Source organism: Poeciliopsis prolifica, unplaced genomic scaffold, assembly GCF_027474105.1.
Source record: "Poeciliopsis prolifica strain line A6 unplaced genomic scaffold, Auburn_PproV2 SCAFFOLD041, whole genome shotgun sequence".
NCBI classification, from domain to species: domain Eukaryota; kingdom Metazoa; phylum Chordata; class Actinopteri; order Cyprinodontiformes; family Poeciliidae; genus Poeciliopsis; species Poeciliopsis prolifica.
In genome coordinates, this window is record NW_026562416.1 from 1,880,001 (window position 1) to 1,900,208 (window position 20,208).

The 20,208-nt window shown below is 37.2% G+C and overlaps 4 protein-coding genes across 5 annotated transcripts; all 4 read right to left on the reverse strand.

Moving 5' to 3' along the window:
- Positions 1-653: 653 nt before the first annotated feature.
- On the reverse strand, positions 654-2,857 carry LOC129375978 (C-type lectin domain family 4 member E-like). Its single transcript, XM_055055377.1, has 5 exons — positions 2,773-2,857; positions 2,425-2,502; positions 1,228-1,379; positions 1,007-1,131; positions 654-927 (listed from the first exon to the last, which is right to left on the reverse strand). Exons 1-5 carry the CDS (start codon positions 2,855-2,857, stop codon positions 744-746), a joined length of 624 nt encoding a protein of 207 aa, XP_054911352.1. The 3' UTR covers positions 654-743.
- A 1,532-nt stretch (positions 2,858-4,389) lies between these two features.
- On the reverse strand, positions 4,390-9,449 carry LOC129375976 (hepatic lectin-like). Its single transcript, XM_055055373.1, has 8 exons — positions 9,408-9,449; positions 7,365-7,533; positions 7,203-7,268; positions 6,499-6,639; positions 5,785-5,892; positions 5,454-5,605; positions 5,232-5,356; positions 4,390-5,156 (listed from the first exon to the last, which is right to left on the reverse strand). Exons 2-8 carry the CDS (start codon positions 7,420-7,422, stop codon positions 4,988-4,990), a joined length of 819 nt encoding a protein of 272 aa, XP_054911348.1. The 5' UTR covers positions 7,423-7,533; positions 9,408-9,449; the 3' UTR covers positions 4,390-4,987.
- Positions 9,450-12,011: 2,562 nt separating this feature from the next.
- On the reverse strand, positions 12,012-15,346 carry LOC129375977 (coiled-coil domain-containing protein 86-like). Of its 2 annotated transcripts, XM_055055374.1 has the most exons (7): positions 15,270-15,346; positions 15,118-15,177; positions 14,127-14,168; positions 13,900-14,004; positions 13,504-13,581; positions 12,619-12,879; positions 12,012-12,455 (listed from the first exon to the last, which is right to left on the reverse strand). In XM_055055374.1, the coding sequence occupies exons 1-7, from the start codon at positions 15,319-15,321 to the stop codon at positions 12,430-12,432; spliced, it is 624 nt and encodes a 207-aa protein (XP_054911349.1). In that variant the 5' UTR covers positions 15,322-15,346; the 3' UTR covers positions 12,012-12,429. The 2 variants fall into 2 exon arrangements, with proteins under 2 accessions (XP_054911349.1, XP_054911351.1); XM_055055376.1 differs by lacking the exons at positions 15,118-15,177; positions 15,270-15,346 and adding an exon at positions 14,928-14,984.
- A 1,300-nt stretch (positions 15,347-16,646) lies between these two features.
- On the reverse strand, positions 16,647-19,836 carry LOC129375927 (CD209 antigen-like protein E). Its single transcript, XM_055055305.1, has 9 exons — positions 19,750-19,836; positions 19,605-19,664; positions 19,334-19,387; positions 19,059-19,115; positions 18,210-18,320; positions 17,749-17,826; positions 17,291-17,442; positions 17,056-17,177; positions 16,647-16,964 (listed from the first exon to the last, which is right to left on the reverse strand). The coding sequence occupies exons 1-9, from the start codon at positions 19,775-19,777 to the stop codon at positions 16,790-16,792; spliced, it is 837 nt and encodes a 278-aa protein (XP_054911280.1). The 5' UTR covers positions 19,778-19,836; the 3' UTR covers positions 16,647-16,789.
- Between the last annotated feature and the right edge of the window lie 372 nt (positions 19,837-20,208).

The following is a 20,208-nucleotide window of genomic DNA, read 5'->3' on the forward strand; positions in this document are numbered from 1 at the left end:
AACCACAAGACAAATGTATTTACTTTATAAACATGAAAATAGATATTAGATAAACTTCAGTTTTTAATAGCAATCAGTTATTATAAATAATAATAACTTATTACCACAAAGCAGAAAACAGTAATAAGAAAACATCTTTATTTGGTGAGACGAGCTCACTGGTACAGAACCAGAACCAGAAGGGAAACCAGTCAGAACATGGAGGTCAGCAGAGCAGCTTCAGACTGAGGGAGCAGACACTGCCTGGCCACTAGGGGGCAGGATGGACACTGTAAAAACTAAGTCGTTAAAATTAGGTCGCCTATATAAAATATCTTTTTAAAGAATTTTAAAACATTTATTCAATTATTACCACATTTTTAATAAACATTGCAGCAAATATTAGCAGAGGTTATGAAAGTTCTCTAAATTATTTTATTTCAAAGCCAATCTTTGTTTTTCTGTCACATGGACCAAAATGTTGCCATAAAATTTATTTTATTGGACAAAATGTGGAACAAATTAAGTAGAAATAATCAAATATTTAAAAGTTACATAGTTTCATATTTTTCAAAGGACATTCTGCATTCAAACCAAAATATTAATTTGAGAGCAAATCAAGCAAGATTATGATTGATTGTTGAAAGATATAAAATTTCAACATGTCTGGAAATTCAAACGTTTCATGACAATATCTTCATAAAAGCAGCAACGCTGCAGCTTCTTGAAGCCGAACTCAGATCAGTTCACAGACTGAATGATCTTCAGACACATGAACTCAGTCCAGCTGTTTTCTCACAGATACATTTATGAGGATAATAACAGGAAATATCAAACCAGGACTGCAGATCATCATGTTCTCTTTTCCTCCCCATCCTCCCACAGTCAGCTGAGCTTGCACCATCTTTACTTCTGTTGTCAGGTTCTTTATCACTCCAGAACGACAAACTTGGAGAACAGCAGGGGAAAAATATCAGGTAAATGTCACAGAACAACATTTAAACAAACAATGTCTCATTATTCAGACCTTTCATCCAGAGCAGATCTGTCCACCCAGAGCCATTTTCCTTCTTCCTTTTGGTCCGTCAGTCCGATCCAGAACATGTCCTCATCGTCCTCCATCAAGCCTCTCAGTCTTTCTACCAGGAACATCTGAACAGGATTATTGATGAAAATGTCTCAGAGATGAAGAATCATGATGATGAGATGAAATGATAGAGAAGCTGAACCTGCAGCAGAGTTTCATACCTGCTCCTCTCTGCTGTCGATCTTCACCAGGTCTGATCCCAGAACCATGCAGGAGCGTTTGCTGTCATTCCAGGAGAATCTCATGGTGTTAAAATAGTAACACTTTTCTTCATATTGGTCCCAGTCTTTGGCCCATTTCAGGCACATTTTATCTTTAGATACAATAACAAAGATGTCAGTAGAAAATGCAATTATTCCAAAGTTCAATTTGTTATGTGAAAGTGTTGAATTCACATTTCTTCTGTAAAATCATCAACTACAAGTTCCCAAAAGTTACCAACTATAAGGAGCTTGGCAGAAATACAGCACCAATGTTTTCTCTGACAGCTGATCGACGATAAATACCAGAAATATTGTCTCATGTTTACATCGGTCAAAGCCAGAACTTTTATTGACTTCAAATCTTATTCACGTGGTTAATTAATTACATTTCCAATTGTATGGAAATACCACTTTTGTGAAATTGTGTTGAGATGCAGTTAATGATTCAGGAGGAATAAATCTCTAGATGTTTGTATGATCTGGAGACAGCAGGAGGCGTCTTCTGTCCTGCAGCTATAATCTAACTTCCTGTCTCTGTCGGTCCATCAATGTCTCTTTAACATCATTAGAATGAGACAAAGATCAGATCATGGACTTATTTTGTTCTGTCGGACATGATGGACATGATGGACATGTTGGACATGATGGACATGATGGACGTGATGGACGTGATGGACATGATGGACATGTTGGACATGTCGGCTGCTCTGTTCAGAGAAATGAAACCAGTTTTGATCAGTCAGTTATTTTCTTCTTCTAAAGCTGAACTGATGAACAAACATGATGAAATAATTAACTGGTGTTCTGCAATACAACATGTAAAATGGTGACCTCATGTTTCTATAATACAACATGCATGAACATCAGTGCAGGTGTTGAGAGTCAGCAGCTCCATCAGTCATGATGTCTCAGTGATGAAACATTGTTGGATAAAGAGCAGAAAGCTTCAGGAGGAGAACGTTAATCAGACACTGCAGAACAGGAGAAACATTGATCTGTTTCAGCAGAAACATCTCAGCAGCTTCACCACCAAAGCACCATAACTGATGTGTTACGGTAACAACCACAACATGGTTTTTACATGAAACGTTACAAATGAAGTTGATCCATCAGATCTGAATGAGACGTTCAGTCTGAACCTCCTGACTGTCTCACCTGAGATATTTTTCCTCAGAGCTTCATTCTCCTCTTTCAGGGTTTGGATGGTTTGATTGGTTCGTATTTTATCAAACGCTGCATGAAGAACAGATGGAGGTTAGAATTTAAAGACTCTCATCGACAAAATGGTGATGACAAAAAGAAAAATGTTGCAGACAGAATCCAGTCACAGTGGAGATGCCGACATATTCATATTGTGACTTTATGCTGTGAAGCATTTTAAACCGTCTTACTGCTGAAATGTGATGCATCAATAAACTTGATTGATTGAAACAAGTGGTGCAGTTTTTGTCTTGACCTTAAGAATTGAGTTCAGTGAAGCGATGACCCAAAGGATGAACTCACCGAGTCTGTAGATGACGATGAGAGCAGCAGCCAGCAGACCCACCAGAACCAGCAGACCCAGCAGAACCGCTCCCCCTGCTGGCATCCTGCAGGTTCTGCTTGGGTTTTCACCTGAGGAGCATTTAGAGCAGAACCGGATCAGAACCTGGAGACAGACTCACAGAGACCAACCCTGAAAGACTCTGAACATCTTCCTCTTCATGAAAGATTTCTGGGTTTTTATTCTCATTTTCTCCTTCATGAACAGAAATGAACTCGGACTGCAGCTTCTTTATGGCCTTAACTCCAGTTTGAGATCATGTTGCGTTTCCACTGAGACATCAGTCTTCATTTTCTATGCCACTAATTATAATCATCAGAGGAAGATGCATTTCTCACTTCTAGTGTTTGACTTCCTGGTTTTCAGCAGGAAGTAGTTTTTAAAAATGTAGTTTTTATTTTTATTTTGAGTTTCTCTGTTTTCCTCTCAATCTTTCATATTTGAATTCTTCACACAAGATGAAATTAGGTTTCATCCTAAGTTTTTATCTATAATTAAATCATGTTCAGTGAAATAAAGACGAAATAAAGAGTTTAATCCCAGCTCTGCTGATCTAAAGAATCAGTTTGATGTTCTGATGAAGACCACTCAGCTTCTTCATCTCCTTCCTGCTGGTTTATCATAAAATTGGTCGTCTTACCTTCATTGCAGCGCTCTGAGCGTCTCATCATGGACACACTGAGGACAGGAACAAAGACGGATCAAAACTTTGGAGGAAAATCATTTTCCTTTTATATCTTAGTTCAGTCAAATTTAGTTAAAAAAAAGTGTTAATCAAAAACATTAATCAATTATATAGATTTTTTTAAATATTCTAGAACAATAAAATCAGAAAAAGACAGAAACTGACATTATTTCTAAATTTTAAATGTTTAAATTCTCCAATATTTTCCTATTTAATGGAGACTTTGACCGTTTCTTGGGTGATAATCTAAACTCACTGTCAGAGTGTCCGTCTCCTCTGAGCCTTTCAGACAAAGATCGTCACCTTCCTGTTTCACGGCTCGGCGTTGAAGGAACTTCCTGTTCGACCCAAAGGGAGGGGAGCATCGACTGCAGAGCTGTGCTTACTGACATTGATGATTAATTTAAGACAGAAACTCTGAACCTTTGAAAAGCCAGTTCATTTCATTTCTGACTCCAATGATTTTATGAACTTATGAATCATTTTGCAGTTTTTGTAGATGTTTTTTTTCTGTCAGTTTCCTTCATCAAACTTGTTCCTCTCAATATGAAAAGATGTAAATCTGTAATGTTTCCTCTTATTGATTCTTAGTAAACTAATGATTAGTTCAGGTGGAACAAGAGAAAAAGGCCTGGAATATTTCACTATATGTGCAACAATATTTGAACTTTTTCCTGATTCTCTTTGGGAGATGAGAGTAAAAATAAAAGAACTTGACAAACAAAATTGACCAGAGGGCAGCAAATCCATATTTGCTGTTTCAGATGATTTAAGTTGAAATGAAATCCTTAATGCATAAAAAGGGAAGTGGAGACATGAAGGCAGCTTTCAGTTTGTCTTGATGGAAATGATCTGATCGTCCTCCCTCTATGAAGAGAAAAGCCTCAGGAAGTCGATGTCAATCTTTTTATTTGCAGGTTATTTCATCTCAGATTCAACATTCATACATTTAGATCTAATAATCACCTAAAACTATTTCCAGAGATCAAAAAGACAAATCAATAAACCAGAAATCTTCCAAATTCATGCTAAACGTCCAAAAAGCATTTAGAAACAGAAACTGGTGATTTAAAAACGACCTCAGCCTGAGATTATAAATAATTTAACAACGTGAAGAATAAAACGGGAAGATGGCGTCGCTATGAAAACACATCGTTTTCAACCTCAAAGCTTTTTGTTGTTCTTGAAAAACAAACAGTTTTAAACAACAAACATGTTGACTTTTAAAGTCTTAACTTATAAACAGGAAGTGGAGGAAGGAGCATATTTATCTGATGCACAACCTGGAAACAAACTTCCTGTTTCCTGTTGGTCAGTCGAGCCAACAGTTTATGCAGCCAGTAATACCAAATCAAGCTAAAATGATTTTGATGGAAAGTTTAAAGATTATGTTAATATGCTAAAGAATAAATGTTAAATGTGACAATATCTTCATAAAACCTTCATCTCTGCAGCTTCTTGATCTTAAACTTCAGACAAACACATGATCTCTATCCAGCTGGTTTCTCACAGACACTTTTCTGAGGATGATTACAGGATGAATCAAACCAGGACTTCAGATCATCAGATCTTCCTCTCTTTCCCATCCTGACACAATCAGCTTCAGCAACCTTTCCATGACCCCTGTTGTTAGGTTGGGTTTCATTCCAGAAACTCAAACTTGGAGAGAAGCAGAAAGAAAACAGATAAAGAAACAGAAAACAGTTCAAACAGACGATTTATCACCAGTCAAACCTTTTATCCAGAGGAGATCCGTCCATCCAGAGCCATTTTCCTTCTTCCTCTGAGTCCGTCAGTCCGATCCAGAACCTGTCCTGTTTGTCCTCCATCAAGTCTCTCAGTCTTTCTACCAGGAACATCTGAACAGGAGAAATTGATGAAAATGTCTCAGAGATGAAGAATCATGATGATGAGATAAAATCATAGAGAAGCTGAACCTGCAGCAGAGTTTCATACCTGCTCCTCTCTGCTGTCGATCTTCACCAGGTCTGATCCCAGATCCATGCAGAAATCTTGGCTCTCATTCCAGGAGAATCTCATGGTGTTAAAATAATAACAGTTTCCTCCATGTTTCTCCCATTCTGCTTCACACTTCAGGCATGTCAGATCTTTAAAGACAAAGACTTCAGTGAACCAGGAGGAATAAATCTCTAGATGTTTGTGTGATCTGGAGACAGCAGGAGGCGTCTTCTGTCCTGCATCTACAATCTAACTTCCTGTCTCTGTCGGTCCATCAATGTCTCTTTAACTTCATTAGAATGAGACAAAGATCAGATCATGGACTTACATTGTTCTTCAGGAGTTGGAGGACATGATGGAGCAGAAGGACATGTTGGACATGTTGGACATGATGGTGTAGAAGCTTTCCAGGTTTGAAGCTCACTATAATAGCTTTCTGTTTAGAAAATAAAAACGGTTTCATGTCAGTCTGACTTCACAAAGTCCTGCTTAGTCCAAAAAAAGTCACAAATAATTTTGACCTGTCAGCGCTGAATAAGTCTTTATGATTGAGCCTTGAGGACACTTGCAAAGATTTTTCCTCAAAGCGTCAGAGGCGATGTACGTCAGGAACATCAAATCTTTTTATGCGAATCAAATTGCACCATGAACACATTTTGGAGGCATCAGATCCGATTTTAACTTATGGATCTTAATGGATCTTAGTGGCAGAACGATGACCGGCTTCTCCTGCAGGGGTTCGGGTCAGAACCACTCCTTCACCTCCTGTTCAATACCAGCAGTTACTGCTGGTATTGTGTCACAAGGTGATGCCCATCACAAGGTGATGCCCTTCCCATCTGGGTGGAAATGGGACTTTTTACATTTCTTATCTCGGAGGCTCAAACATACCCGGTTATGATTTTGCTCAAATCATTTTTCTTACTGTTAATTAAATGTGACCACAATAAGACTTCTGTGTGAATGGTTCACGACCCGCATGAAACACAAGAAGCCGTCAATGATTTCATGATTTGGGTTTGTGCTCGGCGTTTAGACTCACGCGTGACGGAGAGAGCGATGACGGCCGCCACCAGCAGAACGCTGAGAACCAGCAGAGCCGCGCGCTCTGCGGTGAGTCCGGCTCTTATCCCACGTCTGGGCTCAGTTTCCCTCATTTCACTTGAATCAAATGGTTGAGAGTCTGAGAAACACCAAGACGGGATTCATTAATAATAAGAATATTATGTAGTTTAGAAATAGCAGTGCTTCCTCCTAAATCTGTTCAGTTTATGTTGCTGACAGTTGTTGGAATAAATAATTCCCATAGAGTTATGATCCATTCAATGTTCATGCTTTTAAATTACAAAGAGAGATGCTGTTAACCTCCATATTGTTATGAATTACATGGATGTGCAAACTCTGACATTTTGCACTTATTTAATCACCTATTATTATTGAACATAGTTATCCTACATGAGCAGTCAGTTATAAAGAAAGCAGAGTTACAAACTACAGCAAATGTTCAAAAACAACCCAAAGATCAGGAATAAAGTGTCAAGAGTTTTGGGTATTAATAATTTCCCTCTTGTCTGAATCTTCCTCTGGAAATTTTTTTTTAAATGTTTGATTTTTTTGTTTTTTGCAGCATTAAAACCTTTCTTTAAAAAAGTTCAGTAGTAAATAAGCTCATCAATGCTAACATAGGAGATATTTATAACCGTTCAGAAGAGAAGAAAATAAAGTTTAGACTGAAGAGTCACTTACCTTCTGTGAGTTTTCTCAGGCATCTGACTTCAGAGTAAGTGACTTCAGCTGAGAAACGATTATCAGCTGCATGTGAGACAAAAATCAGTCAGTTTGGGTCGATGTCTGACAAACTGTGATTTCTTTTGCATTACATCTACAGACAGAGAGAGGTGAACTGACCTTTGGCCTTGGATTTCGGGAACTTCACATCAGAGTACGTCACCTCGGCAGCGGCCATGTTGGAGCGCTGAGCCTGACGGGGAAGTGAAGTTCAGACGTTTGTGAAGTTCTGGAGGATTCAGAGCCGAGTGACGGCCAACCTGCAGTCGGGTCGGAGCGGAGACGCTGACTTGGCGGAGATGAAAGTTTGATGTGGTATTAAAGGCAGGTTGAGAGCTATAAATTACCATTAGTGGTAAACGATATCAGTGATGATGAGACCAATGAAAGAACAGGAAGCAACTCTCACCACAGATAAGATAGACAGGAAACCTAAAGTTTCCATTCCACCATATTGAAGACAAATATTTACTTCCTCTGTACGTTCTTTACCTCATTTAAATTACTCAAGAAATTGTTTTAGTTTTATAATTTGACAATTACAAAGCATTTGTTCCAGCTAACAAAGGTTTGGAAAAATCCACTTTGCTTCCCCTTCACCATGTTAATATTCATAAAACTTTCAAACTTATTACAGCTGAGCAACAGAAAGACTTAAACCTCATTATCTGCTGTTTCAGTTCCTGAGTTTTCAGGTTTATTAGTTCAGCACATTTCAGCAGCAAAGTTCAAATCATAAAATTAACATAAACATTTAATTGCAGAGGCAAAATAAAGAAACCAACAAGCTGCAGTCCAGACGAGCTTTAATCATTGTTTTCAGCCTTGATTTAAAGGAGCTCAGTGTTTCTGCAGTTTTGTTGTTTTCTGCTTTTCCATGTCTGGTTCTGGTTCTGAGGATGCAGAGCAGAACCAGAACCAGAAGACCTGAGAGGTTGCCCAAATCATCCATGATTTATAGATCAACAAACATGTTTTAAAGTCTGTTCTCTGAAAGACGTCGTTTTCATTATTTTACCAGTTTTCCAGCTGCAACCAGAATTTTACACAAAGAAAATAAAAAAGTGAACTAAACCATACATCCACGGTGAAACTCTTCACCGTTATCAGGACTACGACTGGATCGTTTGTGTGTTTCTTAAAATGCCTCTTTGCCTGCAAGTCTTCGCTGTGTTACATGACTAGTCGGATCAACAGGCCTGCGGTTCACCGTGAGATGGGCTCAGCTAGACGTTGAACTTTTCTCACACATTGAGATTTGTTGATTAAACTCCAACCCACAAGATTAAAGTCAAGTTTAAAATGCTTCAGGGGATTATCAGCTGAAAGACGAGGCTGCAGGAAAATGTTCAGAAATGTCAGTAAATAGAAACTGATAGAAACTGACTGCATCCCTGAGGAAACGCAGCATAAACTAATAATTCTCCTTTCTCTGCTATTAACGTTTTACTTCCATAAACAGTTCATCATGTGTTTATTTTTGTACATTCTGTCTGTTCTCAAACTCTGGCTCATACTGAGCCAGGTTCTGGTTCTGGTTCTGCTGGAGGTTTCTTCCTGTTAAAGGGGAGTTTTTCCTCTCCAATGTCCCCATGTGCATGCTCTGTATGCAGGACTGCTGTGAAGTCAACAATGTAACTCAGAGATTGTTGTGACATTCTTGTCTAGGAGGAGCAAATGCTGCAAACTGATGACCAGATCCAACCTGCCTGGTTTCCTTCCACAGAAACTTTTTAAAGATAATTTGAATAATTAACTGAGTTTAATGCACTGTCAGCAACATGCAGAGAACACACAGAGCTTGGTATGAGCTCTGAGATTACAGGACAGAAACACTGCATGCATGGGATCACTCATCTTAAGTTCATCTCATTTGCATCATTATCTGAGTGCAGAATGATCTTCTTCATTGCTCTGCATACCTTAGACCTTTGAAATAAAAATGTCCTCTTCGTTCCACAAAATCATATTCACAAAAAGCAAAGAAGACGTTCTGATAATGGTAGAGCAATAAAAAAGAAATACAAAGTAAATTTAGCATTGATCTGATCCTGCAGTGATCTGACGGGTCGTTCAGTTTCAGACACAGCTGTTTTCTTCCAGTTCAGATGTTAAATATTGTCTCTAAAGGCAGTTTGTGTTCAGTCTGGTTGATGTTCTCACCTCTGGCTGCAGCTTCTTTATCTCCTTCCTGCTGGTTTGTCTCCATCTTTAATCTTCTTACCGTCTTCGCAGCTCAGTGGACGTGTCCTCATGGAGACGCTTCACAATCAGGAAAACTCTCTGACAAAGAGAGACAAAGAGCTTTCTATGAGCGCTTATAGCCAGTCTTCTCAATAAACTGTCCTAATTAAAGAGTAAAGTTACTGACTCAAAACCCAGGATATTAGATCAACAATAAATTATCAATTATCTTGACACATATTACTCCTGGAATTGATTTCTAATTCTTTTAAACGACAGTTAATTTAATCTTAACGTAAAAGTCTGCAATAATATTTTCCAGTGCAAGAAAAACAACCATTTCCTTTTGCTCCATTGTGCTTTGAAGTTCAGAAATGTTTGCGTTTCCTCTGACGTTCTTCTAATATTCACTGGACAGAAAAGCATCTGGACTCACCACCACTGTGTCCTCTCTGCACTGCAGACTCCGGACTAAAAATCGCCTCTAACTTCCTTCTTCACAGCTTTATGTTGAAGAAACTTCCTGTTAAACTAGAATGATCATAAAGAGGCTTCAGCCGTTTACTTTATTATTCTGTTTTATAAACGGTTATTATTGTTCTGTCTTTCTACCAGGAACATCTGAACAGGAGAAGTTGATGAAAATGTCTCAGACATGAAGAATCATGATGATGAGATGAAATGATAGAGAAGCTGAACCTGCAGCAGAGTTTCATACCTGCTCCTCTCTGCTGTCGATCTTCACCAGGTCTGATCCCAGATCCATGCAGCAGCGTCTGCTGACAGTCCAGGCTGATCTCACAGTGTTTAAATAATAACATTTTCCTCCACGTTGCTCCCATCCTGCCGCACACTTCAGACAGGTTTCCTCTTCAAACTGAACAAAGTATTCAGTGAATCAGGAGAAATAAAGTTCTGTGTTACTTTACAATAATGCTCCCCTTTTTGTTCACAGACATGTTGTAAATTCATCTCTGAACATTTTATAAATCATTAATGACTGTCTTTTATGCACTAATTAAGGGTGAGAAGGAGAAAAAAATCACCCAGTTTCTTGCCAAATAGTGAGCCAAGTCTGTTCACCTTTTTCTGAAGATGGATCTTTTCACAGATTATTTGTATCCTATCAATCCGACAGTTTTGACAAATATGTAAAATATATATATTTTCATAGAAGTTACATACTTCAGCTTTGACTCCCCAGGACAAAGATAAAAATGTTTCTTTTCAGGTGAAAGTATTTGACTGATCGACTGGAGGAAAAAACCTTAAATCTGGTTTAATTGAAGTTTTTGTATTCACTGGTTCATTCAGCCTGAGGAATGACGCTCTACTATCTATCAGATATGCAGCAACAGGAGACATGACATTTCCTGTTTTTCAGCATCTTCTTCCCTTTTGCAGCCATAGTTTCTGCATTTACTTCAAACACCAGACCATTTTGAAATGATTTTAAAAGTATTTTTCATGACTGTTTCTTCACCCCAAAAAATATATCAAAACTTAGAATATTGAATGTGTAAAAAACCCGGTTTGTGTTCAGTTTGATGAAGACGACTGACCTCTGACTGTCGCTTCTCCATCGCCTTGCTGCTGATTCGCCGTCACGTTCGTCATCTCATCGCTGTCTCTGATTGGTGGACGTGTCATCATGGAGACGCTCCACTCTGAGGACAAAACATTTCTGTTCATATGTTTCCAGAAATCTGCTCTTGAACTCCAAATTTAAATTGAGAAGGAATTTTCTGTATAAAGACCAATCAAGCACATTTGGGTTGGATTATTAAATCAAAATTCACTTCATTTATTTAAGGTCTTTTCAGAATAAAAACAAAACTACCTGCATGCAAATTGCACAAAAAGGAGAGAAAAAAAGAAAAAATAAACATTAAATTAGACAGAATAAAACAAAAACCAAGTGTTAAAACAACACAATTATACAAAAAGATGTTTTTATGTTTTCTTGAGAAATTCTTTGAGTTTTTATAGGACAGAAAACCAACTGGACTCACCTTCAGTGTTTGGTGCCTCGGCTTTCAGACTGAAGATCTGTCCCTCACCTTCCTGTTTCAAAAGCTTGGTGCTGAGTTGAAGGAAGGAACTTTATTTTGAGCTTAAATTATGATATTGGTAAAGTCAGAGAAGTTGAGTAACATGTTAATTTGTCACATTCCTGTAGGGTTTTGGTTTCTTGCCTGTTTTTCTGTTCTTGCTTCCTGTTCAGGTGATTTCTGCCGTGTCATGTTCAGGTAAAGATCATGTTTCCTGTTAACTGGAGGAGAAAGGTTTGGTTCTTCTGTCTTATAGTGAGGCCTATAAATGACATGATGTTGCTGTGAGTTCTCAGATGATGTGTATGTTTTTTTTTCAAGCCTGATTTTATTAATAACATTGAGGTTGAAATTGTTTCTAAAATCTTTAATCTTGCATTTGTTGTTGGGAATGTGTGATTTTGAAAGATACAGTTGACTCTTTTAGCTACTTTAAAGAAAAATGTAATTAAATACGTCATATTTCAGATCAATTTACACAGAAAATATGTATGAAAATGCTTTAATTGACAATAAATCAAGAACAACAGCGAAGGGAACAATTATTATAGCAATGTATGTGATGAAATGTTTTTTCCCTCCTTTGTTAAAGTGGAGAACTTGATGATTGAACCTCATTGTTCGACAGCTACAACAAAAACAAGAAGCTTGTAAAAGCTGAATAAAACATTTTAATGATTTTACGTATTTAACAGGAGATTTGTTGTTACAGGAAGTGAAAATCAGGTAAAGATCTCTTAGAATCAGGATGTTTATATGGTAATTATCTTTATAAAATGTGCAGAGATATGAAGCTGTTTTCTGGACTGAATTGAACGACACACAAACACGACTGCATTTCTGCCTCTTTCTCACAAATAGAAGATCAGCACAATCTCTGTCCAACCACAGCATCTCCGGAGTTTTGTCTGCAGTCCAGAGTACCGTGACATTCACCCCATGCTCCTCCCCTACGCACTCAGGCTGTTTGCTTCATCTTCAAGAGATCAGAACAAAGACTTCAGTGAATCAGGAAAAATAAATCTTCATAGACAGTTTCAGGTTTTATGTCCTTTTGGCACAATCTGACTTCCTGTCTGTCAGTCCATCAGTGTCCGTTAGCATCATGAAATAAAACAAAGATCAAACACCGGACTTACTTCTTCTTGTAGTTGGTGGATACGTTGAAGGTTTTGGAGTTGTTGAAGGAGGACATGTTGAAGGAGGACATGTTAGAGGAGGAGGACATGACGAAGGAGGACATGTTGAAGGAGGACATGTTAGAGGAGGAGGACATGTTGAAGGAGGACTTGTCAAAGGAGGACATGTTGAAGGAGGACTTGTTGAAGGAGGAGGAGATGTTAGAGGAGGCAGAGATGTTGGTTGCTTTGGTTCTGTGGTTCCAGTCGTAGCATAAGGAGCTGAAACGGGACAAGATGGACATGTAGGCTGGTTGATGCTTGCTGTTTAAAAATAAATGTCAAATCAAAAGTTTGAACTGAAGTACAACAGACTCCTTTATTGCAGGAGCTCAACAGAAAGTAAACAAAGTTCTTCCACTGATGTTTATCTCTTAACTTGGGTAGAATATTAATTTGGCTCTTCCTCTTCATCACTTCCTCTTTATATTCAGTCAATATTTTGACAGTAAAGCCAGTTAATATTTGACAATGATTAAAAATCAATTTTATCCAACATTAAATATCTGGGTTCAGAGTTTTCTGTTAACCTTGAAGTTCTTCCCAGCAGTTTTTCTGTTTTTTTGCGTTTCTGCTCTGACGTCTCAATCGGTGGCTGCTGGTTCTGAGCCGGTTACCTGCAGCCACTAGTTACCAATCTAGTTCAAATTGATTTGAATTAATTGATTAATTAATTGGAATTCATTGAAATTATTTTTTTTCAAAGTGCCTACAGAATTGGTGCTACATAAATAAACTGAACTGAATAAAATGTTTTCTGCTGAATTAAAGAAAATGAATTGTTGATGAATATATAAATATTTTCAACATTGTTAAAATAATTAAAATCCCAGATCTGAGTCTCACCTGAGATGTTTTCCTTACACATTTTGATCTCCTCATTCAGCCTTTGGAGAGTTTCGTTGTACTTTGTATAAAATACAACTAGTTAAAGAAAAAACATTATAATCACCTAAATGCAAAATAACATTTGACATTATTTACAAACTTACTATGTAAAAAGTAGCATTTATTAATAACATTTTACTCTGGAAGTTTCTGTGATATCAGTGGCTGAATTTTTCACCTGCTTATTTAACTAATGGTTATAAAGAATATTCCAAACTAGCATCTATAAAAACTAACTAAAAACAAAACATGAAATGTTTTTGCTAAAAATACATTTTTGAATCACATTGATATAAACTTAATATTAAGAGTTTGTTTATTTGATGTATTTTCACAGGTAAATTATTTTCAAACCCAGGCCACAAGCAGCTGCTGCCAGGAGAACGATGAGACCAATCAGAACCACCAGAACCACTGGAGACATTTTGGACTTCCTGTCCCGTCCGGGTTGTTGAACATCTGCTGACCAGAGAGCAGAAAATCAGAGGGGAACGGATGTCTGATCACGATGTGATAACTTAGCACGCAAACATGATGCACAATAAAAAATGCAGTGAACAACACAGATGGAAGATGCCTACCCTCCTCTATTTTTTTAATGTGAATCGATAAATCCTTTGGGTCTGAAACATAGAGACAGAAATATCTTTCACTGTCCCTCAGGAGGGAAAATCAGTTATAGAAACAAATTGGAAGCACACAAATTGACACAATGGTAAAAATGCATAAATAAATAATTACACTGCAAGTTCAAATTTACAACGTTAATAGAAATCTGCTCAGTTTCTTAGAAAAGTGCAAATCTGCAGCTGAGAATGATCATTTGAAATCTCCGTCTCTATTTTTCCAGGTAACTGAAACACAACAGACTTTTTACATTTAGATTTACATAAATGAAAATTAAGACTAAACTCAATACACTGATGTTCAAATCATGAACAATAGCGACGGCAGTTTATTGCTGCAGAAAATGAGAAGTTAAATGCTTTGTTCCCTGAAGTGACATATTTCACTGGTAGGAAACGTCTGATAATAATAAAGCAATAAAGAAACAGAAACATGAACTCACAAGTGCAATTAATCATAAAAACATCCTATAAATATGAGATTTTAAAAAAAAGGTCAGATTGCAAATATATTTGTTTTTCTTTTCTGTTTTTAACCCAAATCAGAGACTGTTTATGATCAGAATTTTTAAATCTGTTACAATTTGTCCAGACTATGGAGTTAAAATCCTTCCCAGTAATTATAAAACCCGATAATAAAACTCATCAGGAAATGACAAACAAACCCCAACACAAAAAGTTTCATCAAAATGGGTTTTACGTACAAAGAAAATGACGTAAAACGAGTAAAATAAAATTTATTCCACATCAGATTACCTTTGTTTAAGAAAGTAAAGTCTGCCATCAACTTCTCTGTCATTAAATTAAATAGTTTCTCTTTTGTGTGTGTACATAAAAATCTTCAGCTGTAGATATACACAGCTGTGTTTTAAAAAATAAATAGCAATAAAAGCATAACAGTTTCTTCAGACACAAGCTGCTTTCAGAGAAAAGTTTTTGTTCAAACCTTCCAGTTTCGGAAACTGGACTTCAGCATAAGTGATGTCAGTCGATGAAGAATTTTGATCTGCACAAGTAACACGAAGAAATAAATCAGATGGAGTCAACATGGGTTCAGTGTTCACTGCAATGCAGAAAAGCACGATTTGAAAAACTCACGTTCAGGCGCTGATTTGGTGAACTTCACGTCAGAGTATGTAACTTCAGGCATGATTCTGCTGGGAGTCTGAAAGAGAACTGCAGGCCAGGAGGACGAGGAGCTTTTAACAGCTTCCTGCAGGCAGAGAGGAAACAGACACACCTGAGCAACGATGGTTCCACTTTAAAACAGGTGACATCAAAGGCATCAGTAATAAAAAACTAGATAATTTCCACATAGAAATGATCTGTGTTGTAAAGAAATTGATACAAAATAAAAGTAAAAGTACTCCTTAAAACTTTTTACATCATAAAAGTTTAAAAAGTGCAGCTTCTTTGGTCTGGACTAAAGTTGAGTTGCATTTTTGCCATCAATGAAAAAACTTCTTTGAGTTAAAAGGGACTTGCTGCTTAAATTTCACATTTGGCCTGTTTCTGTTCTGTCATTTAGTTGCTGCTGCTTCTAGAAACAACCAAAGCAATTAAAGAAAACATCCAGGTAGTTTTTGGTGATCAGTGAATGTTTCTTGGTGTCTGCAAAATGAGCTGTACTGAAAACCTCCCGTCTAAGTCACCATCAATGGGCGCTACACGTTAACTAGCTGAACTCCAGAGTGTTTGCTCAGCTGGTTTTACTGCTGTAGTCGCTGTACAATGACTGCTGGAAAAGACGAGTGATTTGGTGCGTTCTTGCTGATTGTGCAGGAGGCTCCACTTCTGCCGTTAAAAGATGTACGTTTGTATAGTTGTGTATCTGTTTTCAGCCATTGTGAGTGTAAGTATAGCGTTGGGGGGCGTGGCGAGCGGCCGCTCATTTGGAATGAAAGTGACAGAGACCCTGAAACGTCTCATTCTGAAAGGAGAACTGGCCGGACGAAAACAGCCCAAAAACGGAAACGAGTCGGACTTAGAGGTGACAGGAAGAAAAAGACGGAGTCTGAGCAACACCGTCTCTTTTTTCTCTTTTATTGACATTTAATTATTAACGCTTTTTCCAGGTCATGTCCAAACACAAGTGTCTGCAAAACCTGAGGTTGAGGTGATGGATTGAAATGTGTTCGTTGAAAGTACATTTACTCGTTCTGGTCTTATCTCCACATAGCAAGCATTTCAGACTTTAATGCTTTTGTTTCCATTTACAATGTTTTGGCATCAATTTGGGGTAAATATCTGTCAAGGTCGTTTGATTTAGTGCATATAGTAGCCAAGTGCAACCAGCAGGGGGATTCTGGCGCTATTGAGCCACTGAGAGTCATGTTATGGATGGACTGATGGACAAAACACTCGAGTAAATGTCAAGAGGAGTTCATGATTCAACCTCATGAGCTTCATATTTAATAATTAAAATGAACACAGGAAACTCATAAGAGATGAAAAATCTTTATTAATTTTTACATATTCAACAGGAACTTTGCTGTTATTACAAATAAAAATAAAGTAAATCTCTTTTAAAATCAAAGTAATTTTTTATTGACATGTTTTTAAAAGAATATTTTAAAGTGTGCAGAGATCTGAAGCTGTTTTCCAGACTGAACTGAACTTCACACACAGAAACGCTGGATTTTTGAATCTTTCTCACAGATACATCTCTGATGATCATCACAATGTCTATCATACCAGCGGACCTTATCAGGGTTTCCTGTCTTCATCATCATCACACAGTCCATCTCTGCTCCACCCAAAGCACCAGGCTGTCCAGGAGCCCAGAAGCTCAAACTAAGAGATGAGGAGCAGAAAGACAGATGTAGATGAACTGGAATGACTTTAACTCTGGAAATGAAACCAAATAATTTGAGAATAATCAGACCTTGTGTTCAGTGGCGATCCGTCTGGCCACAACCAGGAGCCTTCTGTCTTTGAGTCGCTCAGTCCGATCCAGAACGTTTCATTATTCTCGATTATGTCCCTCAGTCTGATCTCCAGGAACATCTAGGCAGAAAACGTTGATGAAGATATAAGTGAAACTTTTCTGAGCTGAGATGAAGAATTATGATGATGAGATGAAATCATAGAGAAGCTGAACCTGCGGCAGAGTTTCTTACCTGCTCCTCTCTGCTGTCGATTTTCACCAGGTCTGATCCCAGATCATCGCAGGACTGTCTGCTCTCATTCCAGGAGGATTTAGTGCTGGAGAAATAATAACAGCTTCCTCTGTATCGCTCCCAGGCGGCTTCACACTTTGGGCATGTCTCATCTTTAAACAGATCAGAACAAAAACTTCAGAAAATCAGAGGGAAGAAATCTTTGGAGACATCCTGCAGCTCCAACCTGGAGGAATCTACAGGACAGAAATGAAACTCAGATCAAATGCTGGTCATTTTACTGCAGGAGTCGCTGTAAAGAAGCTGGAAACACTAAAAGAGTGGTTCATCTTTAAAGATCATTTTCTAAATAAATTCTTCTCAACAGATACCAAACACATTAAATAAAATAGTGAAGAAGAACAAAAGATTTTTAACATAAAACATTAAATCTAGACTTTAAATCCTCACAGTCTCACCTAAAATAATCGTCTTCAGTGACTCCAGATCCTCCTTCAGGGTTTGGCATCTTTCATTTTTCATCAGATAAAAAACAGCTGTTTTAACCAAAAATAAGCTGATAATTAGGGTCAGTTTCATGCAAAAATTATCAAGTCAAAGTTCACTTATACAGCACATTTACAACAGCCTGAGCTGGTCGAAGTGCTTCACAACAAACACAACATGCCAACTGACAGAATGGACATAACATAAAGCTGAGTAAAAATAATATAATAAATATAAAATTAGCAAAGATTCTAAAGTTAATAGTAGGAATAAGAAGCAAACAATTGTGAAAATTCAGCTGAAGCAATTTTCTTCCATCCTTCAACTTTTCTCTTTAACTGCTGCTGAAGGCCAATACAACGTCCTGCCATAACATTTAAATAAAAACACTTTTTTATTTGACTTCAAAGTTGAAAAAACCCCAAAAACTCACTAATGCTCAGAGCAAAGACTACAACGACCAAGAGAGTGATGAGAACCAGCAGGACGGCGTGTTCTGGAGATATTTTGGACTTCCTGTCCCGTCCAGGTTGCTGCAGATTTGCTGAATAGTGAGAAGAGATTGAACGGTGGAAGTGTTGCTTCATCTGGCCATGAAGACTTTTACCACATGACAAATAAACTGAACATGAAGACATTTTTCACATGAAAAATTAACCTGCAAAAGGAAATACCTCAGTACAATATATGATAAGAGCAAAATGAATGACAATGCCCTTTGAAAAGGTGAGTGAAAAACACAGATTTGCTATTAATATAATTGACATAAAACCATCGCTAATTTGAATTCATTAATACCGAATTAATGCCAAACTGGATAAAAATCAACTATGTGATCGTGTCAATAGGATCATAACAAGGCGTGCCTAATAAAGCGGCAACAGGTTGGTGAGAGATTCATAACAATAGGCTTCCATGTTTAGCAATAGAGATCACAAAGCGGAACATGTTAAGCAGAACAACCAGAGTGAGTTTCTGATATGAAGGTTTTCAGATTATCAATAATGTTCAGATGCACATTATTCATAATGCAACAGTTAACTGTTGCAGAAAGAGAGAAGTCAAGGCCATTGTTCCCTGCAGTGACATATTCCACAGGTAGGAAGTGTTTTAGGTCAACAATGGTAAAACAATAAACTAACAGTAATATGCACAAGAATAAACTTATAAGAAATTCAATTAACCATAAAAACATAATTAAAACATCAAACATAAAATCTTCAAATTCTTCAGATTTATTTCCACACCAGATGCCTTCAGAAATGTTTGTTTTAGTTCAAACCTTTCTGCTTTGAAAGCTGGTCTTCAGTGCAGCTGTTGTCAGTGATTGAAGAAACATCTGCACAAAAACACATAAATTAATTCATCTGATGGAGTCCAGCTTTTATAACTGAGAGTTTGGAAAAAAGAAAGTGCCAATTTACAGACAAATCAAGTAACAATACAATCACTGAAACAAATATTTAGGTTTATGAAAATAATTTTCATCATGAATCTAAAGCCTAAATTTGTTCAGATGAAGTGCGACTCAAATTTCAATTAGATTTTTGTTCAAACCTTGTTGTTTTGTAACCATGACATCATCATAAATGTCATCAGCCACTGCATTATCTGCATAAAAAAACATAAGGAAATCAATCTGATGGAGTCAAACATTAGTTTAATAGTTAAATTTCTGAAAATCAGAAAGTGTCAGCTTAAGGACAGTAACAATCAAATCACTCAAGAAAATATTGGGCTAATAAAAATTACATTTCACAAAACTACTAAAAGTTACACTTTATTAAAACACAAATTAGTATATAAAAAGCAATGTTTTTGTTCAAACCTTGTTGTTTTGAGACGATGACATCATCATAAATGTTGTCATCCACTAAAGAAGCATTATCTGTGTGAAAAAACATGCAGAAATCGATCTGATGGAGTCAAACATTCGTTTGGATTTTTGAAGAAACGCATGAGAAAAAGCTCACCTCTGGGCGCTGATTTTGTGAACTTCATATTGCAGCTTCAGACTCGTTTCTGCTGGGAGTCTGACAGAGAACTGCAGGTCAAGAGAGACAAACAGTTTTAAATCTTCCTGCAGGCAGGGAGGGGACGACACACCTGAGAAATGACAGGTTCACACAAATCTGACAGGGATTCGCAGCATCAATACAACCTCATATTCAGCAATACAAGTCATAAAATTATTTATACATCAAAATTATTTGTGTTCCAAAAAATTTTTACTCAAAGTTGTTCTTATTTGAGGTTTAAAATATTTAAAATATTTAAATATTTTAAATATTTTGATGTGCAGCTAATTAGCATTTGAACGGAAAATATTTGTTGTTACTCTTAATAAAGGCGTAAATAAACAATTCCGTGCTTTCCGGTCAAAAACCCCAAATAAATTCAATTTAGTGATATTTTACAGCGAAAGAGTGTGG